The sequence below is a fragment of the Dendrobates tinctorius genome, unplaced genomic scaffold, assembly GCF_039654945.1.
Source record: "Dendrobates tinctorius isolate UK_male_01 unplaced genomic scaffold, ASM3965494v1 ptg000089l, whole genome shotgun sequence".
Taxonomy (NCBI): Eukaryota; Metazoa; Chordata; class Amphibia; order Anura; family Dendrobatidae; genus Dendrobates; species Dendrobates tinctorius.
Window position 1 is genome coordinate 7,659,326 of NW_027361757.1, and position 19,847 is coordinate 7,679,172.

At 40.1% G+C, this 19,847-nt stretch overlaps 1 protein-coding gene across 1 annotated transcript in view; it reads left to right on the forward strand.

Annotated features, from left to right (window-relative positions):
* The window catches only part of LRRC20 (leucine rich repeat containing 20), a 785,599-nt gene extending 773,121 nt beyond the window's left edge, over window positions 1-12,478 (forward strand). Inside the window, exon 5 of the mRNA XM_073585792.1 lies at window positions 12,150-12,478. Within this exon, the coding sequence (XP_073441893.1) occupies window positions 12,150-12,268 (119 nt within the window). The 3' untranslated portion in view covers window positions 12,269-12,478. The remainder of the gene's footprint in view (window positions 1-12,149) is intronic.
* The last annotated feature ends 7,369 nt before the right edge of the window (window positions 12,479-19,847 follow it).

A 19,847-nucleotide genomic window follows, 5' to 3' on the forward strand; every position in this document is an offset into this window, starting at 1 on the left:
ATATCTGCTTTAAAGGGCTTCTGACCGTTCCTTTTCCTGAAGTCACAAAGCTTAAAAGTTGCCAGTCAAGCAGCATTGGGTGGGGAATAGAGCTGGAGTGACAGAAACTTCAGATCTACAAACAGCTCTTTACCCTTATTTGCATACCAATTCAAACACTATCCATTATGTCAGAATGGGCTGGTCATGTAAAAGCATTGCCAAACTAGTCTTTGAAAAATCTACATTCACATATAAATAGTTTGGGGGTCTGAAATCCTGCTTTCAGATTCCCTTTAACCCCTTCACGAGATTTGACATACCTTACATCATAGTTGGGTAGGGTTTCCCGACCAATGACATATAGGTACATAATGGCAAGCGTGCTTGGCACAGGAGCCATGCCCACGTGATTACCACCAGGAGATCGGCTTACACAGCTATCACAGACAGGTGCGGTGCCTGCACCGTCTGGCAGTTTAACCTCCTAAATGCCAACATTTAGAAGGCTCCCTCTCCCATCTGATCGACACTGCTGCAACATCATGAAAACCTTAGCATCTTCCAGTTACTGTGGCTTATATAGATTATGCCAGGAGTATGGTCTAAGAGGCTTCTGTCAGTGTAACACTGACCGGTATAATGCATCACAATGCATTGTACCAGCATTCAGAGTAATAAAAGTTAAAGTTCCATAGAGGACCTAAGTACAGAAGTAAAAAAAAAATTGCAAAAATATTGTAAACATAAATTGCAAAAAAAAAAAAATTATACAAATAAATATGTATCTTTATGTCAAAATAAAAATTAACAAAACAAGTACACATACGATTTGGTATTTGGTATTGTCGCATCCGGAACGACTTGATCTATAAAACTTACATTAGTTAACACTTCACACTTCTCTCCCTCTTCAAAGAATGTTATCAGCACTAACTGCCATGTCCTATTTCAGTAATTTAACAGTCTGTCTTTACATGAAATAAAAATTAAAATGGCGGTTACACTTTAAGGTGAACTTTTCAGCAAATTGTTCACTTTGGACAATGTAAAAGTGGCTGCAGAGCAGAATAAAACTTTTTTTTTCTTTCTTTTTTCCTCTTTGTTATTTATTTTTTTTAAATCTCCCACACTGAGAAACCTGCCCTAAGCTATTCTGGGGTTTATACTATTTCTCCTGTGTGATGCTTTTTGCTTATGGATGGGCAACATCATATAATAGTAATATGTACTCTCCCCTAGTGAAAACTTCCTGATAATGCCCACTTGGATTTAACAAAAGATAACTGTTTAGGTGCCAAATACTTTGATTGCTAATACTCTGCAAATGAGAGGCAAAGTTGAAAAAAAATGTTTTATTCTCGTGGGCAGCCACTATTACCTTGTGTGTCCAGTTTAACATGAAAACATTTGGTGAAGGGTCCTATTTAACTGCAGCACAGCATGAAAAAAAATATGGTGAAGGGTTCTCTTTATCTGTAACACATTCATCATTTGTAATATATCCTGATCATTAAAAAAAAAAAGTTTTTCTTGTAAAATGTCAGTTCACATCTCCATAATCATGGTTAAAATGTGTTGTAATCATCAACATCCCAAACTCAAAGTGGTTGCCAAAGGAACAGATCCCAGTTTGTCCCCAAATCTAGGAACTGTCCTTAGCTCAGACTAATAGATGCATCATTTTGCATGCTAGGATACACAGTTGTACAGTGGCTTGGTTATCTAAAAGCAATCTGTCACTAGGTTTTTGCAGCCCCATTTGATAGCAGCATGACGTAGGAGCAAAAACACTGATTCCAGTGATGTGTCACTTACTGGGTTTCAGGTTTTAATGACTTTTTAACTTGATTTAATAAAATTTTAATTTTTACCAATTTGGTTGTGCCGGAAACTACCCTAGTCCCCTCCACTTACTGGGTTGCTTGATTCAGTTTTGATAAAATCAATGTTTTACCTGCTGCAAACCTATTAGTTCTCAGAATGCTGAGCACTTTATAACCCCACCCACACCACTGAATGACAGTACACTAAGCATAGGCAGAAAACTTACAAACATTGGTGAGGTTATACAGAGTTCACGAATATGGAGGACCACATAGCAGCAGGTCTACTAATACTTTAGTAATGGTGTACTTTTGATAAAAATGTTATCAGAATTGCAGCAAGTAGCCCAGTATTTTACACATCGCTGGAATTAAGGGTCTCTATCTTCACATTATGCTTCTCTCAGATTAGGTGGCAAAAACTTGTAACAGATTCCCTTTAACAGGGTCCAATGAATTTATTTGTTGTAATAATGAATTTTATTAGACTGTTGCTCTGTTACAACCTAAATGTTCACGAGAACGTTATCAATATTTATGAGCGTGAAAATAAAGCTGTCTGACACTTGTTAATCACTGTCCCATTGGGACGTTACTATAACAATAGACTAATTAAACCACTCGATTTAGATGGAGTTTAATACAATTTATGATATTGGAAATATAAAAACGTCAGTTTGGTAAGCATAGAACACATCCATTACTTAACTCAATTCTTGAAATATACTAGGTTTTTATTTAGCAGATGAATTGGAGACAGATCTCAGTTGTGTTCCACACAATATTCAAGGAATATGTTACGTTGAATTTAACGTGAAATTTCAGTTTGCTTTTCATAACACTTGCACTTTAATCCAGAGCCAGAAGTGGATCCAAAAGAAAGAGTAACTCTCCTTAATATGTACTTTTGTGTTTGCCTGCAGCAAAAACTCCACAAAACTGCATGTGTGCTTAAAGTCCTATATGTGCACACTATATTTTTTCTGTTGTTCTGCCTGGAACTCACCAGAAAAAGTGCTGCAAAACCACGGCAAAAAATGAACATAGTACACAGCAGTGTAAAAATCAGATTGATGCTCATATGTTTAGTCTTCTGTTACTTCTCTTAGATGCTACACGCTTCGGAAATAGTGAAGTGTTTAAAAGAAGTAACACATTATTTGATCGACTTCCGGTAGGCAGCCACGCATAACCGTGTTTTTGGTTCAAGTGCTGTCTGTAATAAAACGCACCGCACTTGGACCAATGTTATTCAATGGGGCAGTGCGATTTATTTCATGTATCGAATCTACATATAGCAAAGAAATTACAGCATGCACTAGTTTTTTTGAATGGCACTCAATAATGTCTATGAGTGCACAAAGAAAAAAATGGATTCCATACTTAGAGCAATTTTTATGGATACATTGCAATTCTTTAACATAGGAAACTGTAAATGGTCTTGAAAATTACTAATAGCTGCTCCTTAAAAAATGTTTGCAAACAGATGACAAGTGAGTGTAGTGCTAAGATGTTAATGGCCATCAGGAGTTCATATTGGTAGCCTGTCTTTAAAGAACCTTTAATATATTCGACAGTAACAGTTCGGCTTATATTAGCCTTGTATTTTCTGTAATTTTCCCAACACCTGGACCGCATAGCTCCTTTATCAATCTTTAGTGGGAAAGCGTATGTTTATAGTATCAACCAATTACTGCATAGTTTTGTTATCCATGTTTAGTGAGAAATGTCGTGCTTATAGTATGGTAAAACATTTGGTACCAGGAGAGCCTTTGGCATATTTTATCCGGTGATGTATTTGTCTGATGTTGATTGATGTGTGAAGAGTTGGCCACTCCGCCAGAGGGATACTATATCGTACAAATAGAACTTGTTAGGGCTTGTGTAATAGGCTACACAAACATTTGTTTCTAAACAAGATATAAGTTGGGGAAGACTTCAGCTAAGACTGAAGCCCTGTTATCCTGTGGACTAAAAAGGGGAAGCCTATGATGCCACAGTGTGGATCCCAGGAATTTTTCTGTCTTCGCTGTTCTGCTTCTCACAGATGATGTTCCTGGACAGATGATGTGCTACTCCTGGTGAAGTTTTTTCTGTGTAGTGTGCAATGTAAGCACTTTTGTGATTTATATTATGCAAAAGTGTAAGTACGCAATATCACACTATTTCCTATTTTCTGTAATCATTTAATTATTCTAATGAAATTAATTGCCTTCTTTAAAGCAGTATCTGACCGCTTTGAATACTTGGCAAAACAGTGAGAAAAAGATCATTTGAGTTTTCTGGATGAAACTGTAATCATTTTTTATATGGCCCTGTGAACCTGGCCTCTCAGACCACTGGCATTTTCTTGAAGTGGTTTAGAAAAACTTCAGTTCTGCTGCTGGAAAGAAATACATCCTGTGCACATACTCTTAAAAGTGAAATTTATGCAACATTTTTGTTTTTTTTAAGCAATTTTTGCAGCCAAAGTCATGATCCATGAAGGAGAAGTATAAATCATTCCTTCAAAGTTCCCATTCCTCATGGACACATTTTTGGCTCTGACTCCAAAAACTGCATTTGTGATTCCAGTCTAAATATATTCTTTTGGTGTCTACTGTCCAATTGGTAAGTCCTTACTAACTTAGGGGTGCAAATTGTCTTTATCCCATTCCCAATACGTGGCAGATCACTGTGGTTACATGCCATGATTAATAACAACATTGGAAGTAATTATATGGTGATGGTGGTAAATGCAAAGTGCAGATGATTTTCCAAGGCAGCATCTTCTTACTGCCATCTCTGTAACCACTGCCTAACTGCGGGGAGACGGCTGTCAATCAGAATGACATTGGCATTGACGCCCCATCGACATAGCATAGCAGAATGGAAATAACTGCTCTGTTCAAAGGAAGCAGGAGAATCATCTTCTGAGCAAGGATAGATTGCCACAGGGCAGAACAGGCAGATTGGTACAGTTTACTGCCAGTAAGTTCTTAGCCCCATAAGAAAAATCTCCAAAGAAATTGATAACCCTTTTAAGGAGATTTCCCCAAAAAACATTAATTATGCATGAAAAATCCCCCCAGGTTTTGCAGTTTATACTTAGTAAATAGTGATGAGTGAGTGTGCACCTTACTCGAGATTTCCGAGCATGCTCGAGTGTTCTCCTAGTATTTTGGGCGTGCGCTGAGATTTAGTTTGTGGTGTTGTAGCTGCATGATTTGCAGCTGCTAGACAGCCTGAATACATGTGAGGAATGCCTGTTTGTTAGGAAATCCCCACAAATATTCAGGCTGTCTAGCAGCCGCAAGTCATGCCGCTGCGTCAACACAAACTAAATCTCTGAGCATGCCCAAAATACTTGGAGAACACCCGAACATGATCGCTCATCGCTAATAGTAACATTTACAACGAGTGAGCATCAAAATCCAAATAAATATTTGCAGATTTTTTTTTATGGATTTTCCATAGATTTCACCCTGTGCATTGTAATGGTTAAAACTCTGCAATATGCATTTCAACATTCACTACAGTTTACTACATTTGTCTAAATCTCATCCACTTTGCTGGTTCTTTAATATGTTTTAGATTTTCCTTATGAAAAATCTGCAGCTTAATTGTGCTCTTAGGTTAATTTTGGATATTACCATGTTCATTTTCTAATCAAACAAAGTGTTTGAGTTACACATTGTTGTTTTATCCAATATTTCTATAATTTAATCCAGATCACTGATTCCTGTTATTATGAACTAAAATCTTTCTATTTATAGGCACAGCCTTCAGAAAGAGAGCGACCATTTGGAAAAGAAAGTACCGTATATAATCGTGTATAAGCCGACCCGTGTAGAAGCCGACCCCCCCTAATTTTGCCACAAAAAACTGGGAAAACTTATTGACTCGCGTATAAGCCTAGGGTTAAATGGTAGTCCAAGAAGATGCTCCATAGATAAACCCCTCCATATGCTGCTGCACAAGGGTTAATGTTGGACCAAGAAGATGCTCCATAAATACCCCACATATGCTGCTGCACAAGGGTTAATGCTGCCCCATAAGATGCTCCATAAATACCCCCCTAATATGCTGCTGCACAAGGGTTTATGCTGCCCCATAAGATGCTCCAAAATAACCCCCCATAATATGCTGCTGCACAAGGGTTAATGCTGCCCCATAAGATGCTCCATAAATACTCCCCCTAAGCTGCTGCCGCTGCTGCTGCAATTAAAAAAAGAAAATGACATACTCACCTCTCCATTGCTGGGGGCCAGGTGCCGGTGTCCTGAGCTCCTGGCACCAGCGATATTTACCAGTCCCTGTTCCATCGCCGTCCACTGCTCTGTCTCCCGACTCTCTGCAGTGACAGCAGAAGGCGTGCACTGACTTTGTCATCGCACAGCAGCACATCATCACAGCAGGAAGACCTGGAGACAGGTGAATATTGCTCTGCCCCCGTCATACTCACCCCTCCTGGCACACGGTCTTCTCTGCAGCGGCAGCCCCTACTTCTCCCTCTGTTGCCTGCTTCCTGCATTCAGCTGGTCACGTGTTACCACTCATTAAACTCATAAATATGCACATATTCATTAGTTTAATGAGCGGTACCACGTGACTGCTGAACGCAGGAGGCAGATGGCAGAGGGAGAAGCAGGGGCTGCAGAGAAGTGCCAGGAGGGGTGAGTATGGTCTCTGACTCCCCCTCCCCCGCCCACCCCCTGGTATATGACTCGTTTATAAGCCGAGAGGGGGACTTTCAGCCCCAAAAAATGGGCTGAAAATCTCAGTTTATACACGAGTATATACGGTAACCATTTTTTTAATCATTTTATACAACTCCTTTAAGATATAATTTTTAACACTAAATTCAGATATAAGATGTCATTTTTTTGACAATTCAATTTGTTTTATGCTCTTAGATATCATTTAAACTGATTCCTTTTCATGTTTTCTCAGTGATAAAATATGGATTGGCATGAATACTATTGAAAGACAATTTATACCACAGTTTTTGAAAGGCCTTAGGAAAATGCTTAATTATAGTTCATGTGTAAGTCACAAAATGTCTTTGTGCTATTGTCTGTTTTCACAATATGTCCATGTCCAGAATGCGAGCTTCACTGTATATTATACATGTGCACAATGCCAGAAAGTCGTCTAACTCTGAGGAACAAAAGCTCACCTTCAATGGTAATGATCCTTACAATTATGTCTCTGTACAGATGCTTCTCACTTTATCCATTGAAGATATTTTTTTAATACATTTCATCCTTTTCTTTTTACTGTTCTTTTGAAACCACTTCTCGTAAAGAGAGTCAGACGAGGACAAAAAAATTGAAGTCTCATTGCATTTTCCTGTAATGGCAAGAGTATCCAACTCTGAGCATAGAAAGTATAACATCAAGGATAAGGGACTGTTTTCTGTCTCACATACATAGACATTTCGAGCTCCATATTATTTGGAGATTTCTTGCAACCGACCAATGTCAACAATCTACTTGACACTTGTCAGTTCTTCAATACCAATCGTTTTCACATTCCCACAGAGGCTTATTGGATTATTGTCAATGGTCTCTTCTGGTTTCTTGCAAGCCATGGGATACATTTAGCATTTGTATTGGGGTGGTTTACAGACTAAGTTTAGAGAAAAAATTCGATATGCATGGGGTCTTTTTTCAAAGTCGCATAATATTCCACATCATGCAATTAAATGGATCATTGGAAAGAATATGGCACAATTCTATATCTGCCTAAAGCAGGTCAAGCTCAAAGAAGTGACCAGGAAGAATGGCACGAACTCTAACTATGAAGGTTTTAAAACTTTCATATTGGGTGGGTACTGTCCAGCTTCAGGTTTCTTTGAATGTTTCACCTGAACTGATTACTAAAAAACTGATAAGTTTTGGGTAGGATTACAATAAAATATTTTCTATTACAAGTTGATAATGTTAAATAAACATTCAAACATTCTTATGATCAAAAAGTGTATCCAAAAAAATGCAGTGTAATAAAGAAGATTAGGAAAAGATCTTTCGCTAGGTACCAGAATAAATTCCTCTTGGATAAAATGTGCAGCCTAAAGTATGTACAACTGTAATACTGTATGTTTTTTTTTATACTTTTGCTTACCTACAAGTTTTTTATCCACATTTTTAAAAAAATTTTTTGATGCTGTCTTTGTGCATGAAGGTTTTGATAGCTAAGGGTTATTTGTATAAGTGGCTTATTTTTATTATCTGTATTAGACAAGTGTGGAATGTGCCACTATCATCCATAGCGGCCCCATGAAGAAACAATGCAATGAAGTGTCAACCTTCTATTTTTGGTGGCAAGTGATGAGCGAGTATACTCGTTATTCGGGTTTCCCAGAGCATGCTCGGGTGTCCGAGTATTTTGGCGTGCTTGGACATTTAGTTTTCGTCGCCTCAGCTGCATGATTTGCGGCTGCTGGACAGGCTGAATACATGTGAGGAATGCCTGTTTGTTAGGGAATCCCCTCGTATTCAGCCAGTCTGCAAGTCGCAAATCATGCAGCTGCGGCAACAGAAACAATCTCCGAGCGCTATCAAATACTTGGAGATCATCTGAGCATGCTCGGGAAACCGCGAGTAACGAGTATACTCGCTCATCACTAGTGGCAAGTGCTACTTTGAAAAACTGGTCATGGGAAAGCAAATGACTAGAATCAGTTGACCAGGGTTTTGGCTATTTAGGGATACAACATGGCCAAAACAATTGTTTGGAGGTCACTTACATTGAAACTGAGTTAGTCAATGACATTGTTGACTTGCTTCCAAAAATCCAACATTGTAGGATTTTTTTTTTCCAATACTTGTATTGCAGTCATGGTAACGTAACCTAATGGACAATCATGTTCCCATAAAACACTGCAATCTTCTTGGTGCACAAGAGCTATCACCGTTTAACCCTTGTTTTACATACTCATGCAATAAATTCTTTCTGTAGGCTGCAAGTAAGCCCCCACAATTTCTGCCTCTTCATGGTAATGACTGTGACAGGGTCACTGGCACTGTGTGTGAGGGGAGCTATGTGCTGAAGGAGTTAAGCGGCCATGTTATGGGTGGGTTTTTAGGTGAGTATGTAAGAGATGGGTGGGTCGCCTACTCACCATATCTCCACCTCAAGGGTCTGGCTGGGGAAGTAAATGTCCAGCCAGTTGTTTTTCTGTGCTCTGTGTTGTGTAGAGGCAAGGAAGCTTCTAGGCTGATGCCCCTGTGAGAGCTGTCATATGTGTCATCCCAGAGGAACTGGGCAGGACTGTGTATGAACTGTTTACCTTTTTTGAGCCAGAAAGGCTGTTTTTCTGTTACCATTTTGGGTGTTTGGTTTATGACAAACCAACCAGAGACTTTAACCCCACGTGTGCCTGTGTCTACCTCAAGGAGCAGCTAAGCGGGTCAATCTGCCATACAACCATAAATTTAAAATACAGTGTATGGGTAGTTTCGCAATCTGAAAGTTGCTTTTCAGGCAGTTTTAAAGCAAACACTGCTGCGGCAACATGTCATTGGGTGATGCAGTAGGACATTTTCTACGTGTTATGATATTGTTTGCATGCATCTAACCATAGATTTTTCTGTAGCAAAAAAAAGAAAAACACAGAAATGCATATGTTAAAAAAAGATCCAATAAAAAGCAGGTAAATAACATGTTCTCCACCCCCACCAGAAAATGCTCTTCATGTAAAGGAAACCTATGACTGTTTTGATAATGTCTTTTGTGAATTAGGAAAGATATATATCCTTGTACCGTGTTAGCCAGTAGATAGAAGAATATTTAGAATTGAGAGTCCTCAGTGGTTGATACCTTTTAATGGCTAACTTCAGTTAGCCATTAGAAGGTATCAACCACTGAGGACTCTCAGTTCTAAATATTCTTTTGTGAATTACCGTATGTTCTAATACTATTGTGAAATGCTTATAACACAAAGCTTAGAATAGTGAAGGCTAGGTTTTGAAGTGATCCATAAAAAATAAACTTTATTGACTGACAAGTTAAAAAATTCTTAAAAAAAGCAAAATGTCTAACAGGGGACTCTTGTGTGGCTACATAAGTTACAAGAAAATAAAAAGATATGAAGGTTACTGAGACTGAAGTTGATATCAGAAGGTTAGCCATAAATAAAAAAAAAGTTTAATAAAATACTGTGTTCCTTCATTTGAGTATTCAGCAGATAAATTTGATACACAGTACTGGGGGAGATTAAATTTTAAAGTGAAAATAAACTGGTACCTAGTATTCAATACAGACATGAAAATCACTTATCCAGCATAAATAGTTTTTTTGGATATAGGCAAGTGCTATGTGTATCCACTCTATTATGAGAATAGTGATTGCTGAAAATGAGAATCCTTGGTGGATATTCTATAGTACTTCCCCTATGTAAACTCCCAGTCTGGGTGATAACAAGGTAAATCAGCAATACCTACATACGAATCTTAGAGTCAGTAGTGACACAGGAGCATCCCCTCACACTCAAGTGGCAATACTGACTCCAGGATTCTTATGTAGGTATTACCTATTTTAATATTTTTTAATTGTTTTATTTTGAATGGGCAAATGAGGAGTGATATGAACTTTTATATATTTTTTAAATATTTTTAAAACTTTTTTTTTTTTAATTTTTACTGGCTTTAATAGTCTCCATGGGAGACGAGAAGCTGTGATCATCCAGGCAACAGCCCTGCTCTATGTAGCAGAAATGCTCACTTGCTATATTTGCCGACCTCTGGGCATAGCGATCCGGCAATGACAACCACAGGGGTCTCCTGCAGACCCCGGGTTGTCATGTCAATCCATTAGCAACCTGCAGTCATGTGACACAGGCACCAATGGGCTTGGTTAGTGACCCGCTTCCTACACATTCATGTTAAATGCCGCTGTCAGAGATTGTTAACAGCCGCGGATGGATCATATTTCTACCAGTGGCTGTCAGGGGCACATGACAGCTGATCAGATCAGCTGTCATGTGCGGTAAAAGTTGCAGGCTCTGGCAATGAGCCTCCACCAAACAGGGGATGGTGTCCAATGGCAGATATATCCGTCATTGGACGTTAAGGGGTTAAAGAATACATGTAAGCAGGTCAATAGTGACCATATTTTGCTCTTCTTTTCCTCAAAGTTTGTTTTGGTAAGGAGCTACTCTGATATTAAAGAAGCAGCGCTATCAAAGTTTTTTATCTTCTTAACCCATTCATGACGAGGCCAAATTGCATCTGAGTGTGCCTCCTGTAGGTGTACACTCCCGAAAATGATGCATGTCAGAGTGCATGTTTGCTGTGCCGGCACCATTATAGTCTATGGCACGTTGGCACATACGTCTGAATCCCGTTTTGCAGGTGGGTCAGACGTAAACCTCGATGGGGCCACTGAACAGGTGCATAAATGCAATGTGAAAACACCTTTAGGCTGAAGGAAACAGCAAAGAAATAGTAAAATCCAGCATTCCAAATGTAGAAAAAAACTTCAGTATATTCCTCCAAGATAAAAGAATCACAGTGTGACAAAACAGGGTACAGACAAGCAATTTTTCTGATGGTTTTGAATGTTTGTGGAGAATATATATATATATATATATATATATATATATATAAACAACGACAAAGCAAAGTCCAGCAATAACGTGAGCAATTCAGGATGCTGTTAAAAATTTTTTTCTTTTTATTCATAAATCCATTAAAATGCAATGGTCCAAGCAGTTCAAAACAGCAATAACGCAGGAAAGTCGTGCAGATAGGACTATCTGGACCGTGAAGAAGGCGGGTTCTACCGCTGAAACGCGTAGTCCTATCTGCACGACTTTCCTGCGTTATTGCTGTTTTGAACTGCTTGGACCATTGCATTTTAATGGATTTATGAATAAAAAGAAAAAAATTTTTAACAGCATCCTGGATTGCTCACGTTATTGCTGGACTTTGCTTTGTCGTTGTTCACATTTGTATGGATGGACTCCTACATCCAGATCCGGGCACAACGGAGTTAACCAGGTCAGCTGAGGTTCCAGGTGGTTCACTGGAACCAGCTGGTCTATATTGTTGGATTTATATATTATATATATATATATACAGTATATATACACATACTTTTTATGCTCAGGGGAGTTATCAAATGTCTGTCTCGTTGCGGATTATATACTCAAAAGATTATATTAAAACCCGTGTGTTTGGTTTGGGACATTGAACTGACTCATAAGGTGATCCATTCATTTTTGATGTTTCTCAGTAGTAATAATTAATAATGGCTGAATTTAGAATATGATCTTGCGGTTATTTGTAAAAAAGTTCAAATGAATGTACTCTAATCCGAATAAATACACTTTTCCTTATTTTCTCTCTTTCTGTTTTCTAGATATTCCTATTGAGACTTTGAAGTGTTTGCCAAGACTCTCAAGTGTGAACCTCAAGCATAACCCGATAGATAAAGATGCCTTAAACCTTTCCGGCATTAAATTTGAACTGCTTCTGTAAAGTACAGAAGATGGGATATTGGCCTTACCCTGGATTCATGCTTTCTAGTTTGCAGCTTTGCTGGAATATCCCTTCTTAACAGAAAACCTATGTGAAATTGCTAAATCAATCATTTTAAATTATGGGTGAGCTTTCGCCTCAAGATTGCTATTTGGATATATGGGTTGTTTTGATTAAATAGCTGCTTTCACAAAAGCATTTTAAAATCAATTGTTTGATGTCTCTTCTTTTTGGTAAATCCTGTAGATCAAACTCTGCTGCTCGAGTCCAGGAGAACAGATACCTTCCTTCCTGGGGAATAGCAGAAAATTGTAGTCAAGTTTTACCTTATTAAAAGCATTCGTGCAGCTGAGTTAGAGGTATATAGAAGTACTCTATATAGTCATGCACCTTTTATGATCCTCCATCTATGAGATTTTCACAAATATCAAACTACACGTGACCTATGACTGATAATTAGTGTTTGTACTACCTACATCATGGATAGGTACGCATACACTCCAAGGTTAGCTCTCTCTGCTGGTCTTTTCCCATAGTATAAAACAGCAAAAGAGCAAAAAGGTTTACCCGTCCAGGCCTCCAGACAAATGCACTATCAGGATGCAGTGGACATATATAATGATGACAACACAGGTGCAAGAAAACCAATAAAACAACCGCTCGCAGCCTACCAATACATGGAGGGGGCGGTTGCCTGGTATGTTAATGCACGCAAAACACTTGTATGCAGCGCTGTTCACACTATGGCCATGTACAGCATCCAGCTCAGCCTAGTAGTGACACCCTTCTATTAGCTCAGGCGGGCTGACCCAGCGCTATCAAAATGCATGCCATGTGAAGAGACACCGCAGTTTACAAGACCAAATGGGCCCAACTGCACCCTGAATAAAAAGTGCAAAAACATATTAAAAAAATGTGGAGTATTAGCTGATATTTTGGCCAAAATACATGAGCCCGTAACCTGCGTCAAAGATCTCCACGTTTACGGGTACCTAACACTAAATCCTAACACTGATACAGCACAGAAAGAGGACTTGAAAGTCCACCAATAATATAAAACAGCAAAAGAGCAAAAAGGTTTACCCATACAGGCCTCCAGACAAATGCACTACTGTGCATGGCCATAGTGTGAACAGCGCCGCATACAAGTCCTCTTTCTGTGCTGTATCAGTCTTTTCCCATAGTACCAGATAATGTGTGACATCTTCATTATGTGCCTTTTTATACTGGAAATTAGTGCCAGCATGCATACTACCAACTGGGCGTCCATCATTCAATTGAGTACTTGTAAGGAGGTGGCGGGAAACCTCACGTGCCTTCTCTCTCTTGGTCACTGTTTGCACGATTGCATGGCACCTCCTGGTTTATTAATGTGCTTATATACTGTGATGTCAGAGTAGGAGATAGGCATCACAGGGGTTTAGTTCCTGGGCGGGACAGCACAGAGCAGGGAAGGACAGTGCTGTGCAAATTAATTGGGACAAAGCATTTTTTTAAGTAAAATCGTAAGTTGGTTACCACTCAGTGATTCAAAGCTGGTTTAACTGCTTTGAACAGGTGTGAGTGCCTGTTCAAAGCAGTTAAAACTGGATTCAGTCACTGACTGGTAACCAACTTATGATTTTGCTTAAAAAAATGCTTTGTCCCAATTAATTTGCACAGCACTGTATAATCAGGATACTTCCTGATCATGCTCAGAAGCCCGGGCAGCCTGCCCAAGGGCAAGACGTATGAGCAGTAGTGGAGCTGAGTATTGCGGGCCATGGGGATAAAACTGTTGTTGCAGTAAGGGGCCTCAGGCAGAGAACCAGCTGGATAAGGCTACTTTCACACTTGCGTTGCACAGACCTGCATCAGTCTGCGTACAGCTGCCGCTAAGCTCCGCCCCCTGCTGCGATTCCTGTTAACTTCGCCTGTGGGCGCATGACGCTGCATGCGACCTGCGCACCCTATCTTTAGCATTGGGTATGCAGGCTGTGTGCAGGTATGCACTTTACGGCGCATGTGTCCTTTTGATGGTGCGCCGAGCGCACCAAAATGCAACACGTTGCGTTTGGCGCAGGTCGGGCACAGTCAAAAGGATGCATGCGCCGGAAAACTCATACCTGCACACGGTCTGCACACCCAATGCTAAATCTAGAGTGTGCAGGTCGCATGCAACATCATGCACTCATAGGCGGAGCTAATAGGAGGAGGCACGGCAGGGGCGGAGCTTAGTGGCGGCCATGCGCAGACCGACACAGGTCTGTGCAACACAAGTGTGAAAGTAGCCTAATGTAATCCCCAAGCAGGTTCCGGTGTCTAAGATCAGGGTGGGAGCAGCTGAGATGGCATTCACAGCACCTTTCCCTATATGAACCAGACGAGGGGCTGACAGGGAGCTGGTGACAGGAGAGGCACAGATGGGACGCAGACTTTCCAAAGCACCGATGGAACACAGATTGTTCAAGGAAGCAGATGCGACACGGATTGTCCAGGGATGCAGGTGGGACACAGACTGTCAGAAGAGATAGTTGAGCTTGTCAGGAAAGGGAAGCTGATAGAGAAGATGGAACCTGTCAGGACAACAGGAAAGATATGAAGATGATTCTGTGTTTGCGTTGTGCTGCCTATATGATGAAATTACTGCTGTCCAGTAAAGTTATGTTGTTTGGAAAGACTTGTGACTCAGGAAGTTTTGTGAAGCTGGAGTGACAGAGACTGAGGCGACTCCAGCAACTATAGTGAGTACTCTGCTCCATGCATCAAACATACTACAGAAAAGACTTTGTATTTCCTCTGTAGGGCGCCAGGGTGTGGTATCACTACAGCTCATTGCTATGACTACCACCCTGGCCACCTTATGTACTCTTCACTCCATGGGCCTCCTGATGAACTAACATCTGTAGAGGAAACACGTTGAAGCAAATTTTATAGACACATACTGATGAATTCATATTCTTGAAGAAGTAAGATGTGCAGTAGACACATTTGAGTAAAATGTAAATTGTTCTTTTAGTCTATAAACTTCTGACAACATGTCTCCAAATTTCCATGCAAAAAATTTTATATTTTTTTCTGACAAAAAATAATGGTCAAAATTAAAAAAAAAAACAAACTCAGTGCTTTCAGACCTCAAATAATGCAAAGAAAACAAGTTCATAATCATTTAGAAACAACAGTAATTTTTTAACTCAGGAAGAGTTCTGAAGTCAATATTTTGTGGAATAACTGTGATTTTTAAAAACAGCTTTCATGTTGTAATGCTGTAGATAAGCCCCCGATGTAACCTGATAAGAAAAATGATAAGAAAGATAAGAAAAATGAGTTATATTGAACTCATCCAGGGGCGGTCCGGGTCTGGTTTTGGTCCGATGGGTGTCGCGGTCCGGTCTGGCGCCTCCCATCTACTAACAGTGACGTCCTCTTCTTTGCTTCCTATTGTGGCTCCTGCATTTCAAAATGTCACTACTTCCCTTCCGAGCCCCGACGTGTGCCCAAACAGTGGTTTCCCCCCACATATGGGGTACCAGCATACTCAGGACAAACTGGACAACAACTTTTGGGGTCCAATTTATCCTGGTACCTTTGTGAAAATAAAAAATTGCGCACTAAAAAATAATTTTTTGAGGAAAAAAAATATTTTTTATTTTCACGGCTCTGCGTTATAAACTTTTGTGAAGCACTTGGGGGTTCAAAGTGCTCACTATGCATCTAGATAAGTTCTTTACAGGGTCTAGTTTCCAAAATGGGGTCATTTGTGGGGGAGCTCCAATGTTTAGGTACACAGGGGCTCTCCAAACACGACATGGTGTCCGCTAACGATTAGAAGTAATTAACATTTCAAAAAGTCAAATGGCGCTCCTTCCCTTCTGAGCCCTGCCGTGCGCCCAAACAGTGGTTCCCCCCCACATATGGGGTGCCAGCGAACTCAGGACAAACTGGACAACAACTTTTGTGGTCCAATATCTCCTGTTAGCCTTGTGAAAATTAAAAATAGCGTGATAAAAAATCATTTTTGAGAAAAAAAAAATATTTTTTATTTTCACTGCTCTGTGTTATAAACTTTTGTGAAGCACTTGGGGGTTCAAAGTGCTCATTACACATCTAGATAAGTTCCAGACGGGGTCAAGTTTCCAAAATGGAGTCACTTGTGGGGGAGCTCCAATGTTTAGGTGTTCGATAACGATTGGAGCTAATTTTCCATTCAAAAAGTCAAATGGTGCTCCATCCCTTCCGGACCCTGCCGTATGCCCAAACAGTGGTTTATGACCACATATGAGGTATCGGTGTACTCAGGAGAAATTGCTCAACAAATTTTAGGATCCCTTTTATCCTGTTGCCCATGTGAAAATGAAAAAACAGGCTAAAAGAAAATTTTTGTGAAAAAAAGTACTTTTTTTTTACAGATCAATTTGTGAAGCACCTGGGGGTTCAAAGTGATCATTATGCATCTAGATAAGTTCCCTGGGGGGTCTAGTTTCCAAAATGGGGTCACTTGTGGGGGAGCTCCAATGTTTAGGCACACAGGGGCTCTCCAAACGTGACATGGCAACCGCTAAATATTCCAGCATATTTTCCATTCAAAAAGTCAAATGGTGCTCCTTCCCTTCTGAGCCCTGCCGTGCGCCCAAACAGTGGTTTATGACCACATATGAGGTATTGGTGTACTCAGGAGAAATTGCCCAACAAATTTTCGAATCCATTTTATCCTGTTGCCCATGTGAAAATGAAAAAATGGATGCTAAAAGAAAATTTTTGTTGGAAAAATTAAAATGTCCATTTCTTCTTTCCACGTTGCTTTAGTTCCTGTGAAACACCTGAAGGGTTAATAATCTTCTTTAATGTAGTTTTGAGTAGCTTGAGGGGTGAAGTTTTTAGAATGGTGTCACTTTTGGGTATTTTCTGCCATATAGACCCCTCAAAGTGACTTCAAATGTGAGGTGGTCCCTAAAAAAAATGGTTTTGTAAATTTTGTTGTAAAAATGAGAAATTGCTGGTCAACTTTTAACCCTTATAACTTCCTAACAAAAAAATATTTTGTTTCAAAAATTGTGCTGATGTAAAGTAGACATGTGGGAAATGTTATTTAGTAACTAGTTTGTGTCACATAACTCTCTAGTTTAACAGAATAAAAATTCAAAATTTGAAAATCGCAAAATTTTCTAAATTTTTGCCAAATTTCTGATTTTTTCACAAATAAACGCAAAAATTATCGACCTAAATTCACCACTAACATGAAGCCCAATATGTCACGAAAAAAATCTCAGAATCGCTAGGATCCATTGAAGCGTTCCTGAGTTATTACCTCATAAAGGGACACTGGTCAGAATTGCAAAAAATGGCCTGGTCATTAAGGTCAAAATAGGCTTGGTCATGAAGGGGTTAACTGAAAGAAAGACACATACTCCTTTAATAATCTTAAAGCTCATTCACCAGTGGTTCTGGTGCCAAGAGGTGACCGTCCAGGTTGAAAACTGTTGATCCCCGAGACACAGGGCCAGTTTTATGCAAAGTGGGGCCCTGGGCAAAAGTTTAAAATGGGGCCCTAAATGCTCACATACTGCACATCACACAGAAACATTTTGGCTGTAATTACATGTGCTGAGTTCAGGCCGCTAAACTAGTGTGATTGTCAATATAGAAGTCATTTTACGCTTGTTTCCTGGCCTTTTTACATCGGCTGAGGAACAATGATAGGTACAGAATAATCACTATTAGATCAATCTGTCCCCATGCAGTATCATGTTATCAGCAGCACATCTACAGTTTTCACTGGGCAATGTGCTGCTGAGAACAATGATTTCTGTTCCAGCATAAACAATCCAATCACTCAATAAATAGGCAGCATTTTGCTTGTTTAGTATAATACCCACCATAATCCTCCTCATAGTATAATGCACCCTACAGTCCTTCATATACAGTGGGGAAAAAGAATTTAGTCAGCCACCAATTGTGCAAGTTCCCCCACTTAAAAAAGATGAGACAGGCCTGTAATTGATATCATAGGTAGACCACAACTATGAGAGTCAAAATGAGACAACAAATCCAGAAAATCACCTTGTCTGATTTGGCAAGATTTTTTTTCCCCACTGTAGTAAAATGTGCACCACAGTCCTCCATATTGTATAATGTACACCCCATAATCCTCCATATAGTATAATAAACTCCTCATAGTACTCCATATATTAAAATACACTCCTCAGTCCACCATATAATATAATGCACCCCCATAGTCCTCCATGTAGTACAATTCACTTCCCATACTATAATGCACCCAATAGTTCTTTATATAGTATAATGTATTGCCCATAGTCCTTACTACAGTATAACGCAGGTCCCATTAAGTACATATAGTATAATGCACTACCCATAGTCTTATAGCGTATAATGCAGCCCCCATAGAGTATAATGCTGTTACCCCACAGAATATAATGTAGCCCCCTCATAGAGCAGAATGCAGTCACCCAATATAGCATAATGCAGCCACCCAACATATTATAATGCAGTCCCCCATAGAATATAATGTAGCCCCCTCACAGAGTATAATGCAGACCCCCATAGAATATAATGTAGGCCTATCACAGAGCATAATGCAGCCAACCCCCATGGAATACGATTTAGCCTTGCCATGCAATATAATGCAGCCCTCCCTCATATAGTATAATGCAGCCCTCCATAGAATATAATGTAGCCCCCTCATAGAGTATAATGCAGGACCACCATAGACCATCCCCCCTCCATCAAGACTCATGCACATCAGCCCCTATATACTTCCCTCTCCCATGTACAGCTCCCATGCACGTCTCACCTTCCTGAGGAACCTCAGCCCATCTTGCCCAAACACATTGCAGAAAAAAACTACTTGCAATTCCAACAACTATCTGCTCTTTATCTTCCTACTCCTACTGATTGCAGGGGACATCTTCCCCAACCCTGGTCCTCCATCCCCCAACCTCAACCCATACCCTACCTCATATCAAAACCATAATAATCTTATTAATATTACTTGCACTCCCTCATCTCCAGCTTTTAATTGGGCCCTTTGGAATCCACGGTCTGTTTGTAACAAGCTTCCTTTCCTGCACAACTACTTTCTGAACAACTCACTTAATCTGTTGGCCCTCACTGAAACCTGGATTCAGGATTCTGACACTGTCTCTCCTGCTGCCATTTCCTATGGTGGCTAACAATTCTCTCATTCCCCGAGACCCACAAACAAACATGGTGGTGAGTCGGCATACTCTTGTCCCCACAATGCACTTTCCAGGTAATCCCCCCAGTTCCATCGCTCTCATTCCCTTCTTTTGAGGTCCACACCATCAGGCTCTTCCGTCCCCCCTCCCTCAGAGTAGCGGTCATATACCGGCCCCCAGGCTCACCCACCCACTTCCTTGACCACTTTTCTGCCTGGCTGCCGCACTTCATGTCCTCAGAACTACCAACTCTTATCCTGGGAGACTTCAACATCCCCATTAACAGCCCTACTTCCACATCTGCATCCCAGCTTCTACCACTAACCACCTCTCTAGGCCTCTCGCAGCTCTCAGCTTCTGAGACCCACAAGGACAGTAACACCCTTGATCTGGTCTTTGTCCGG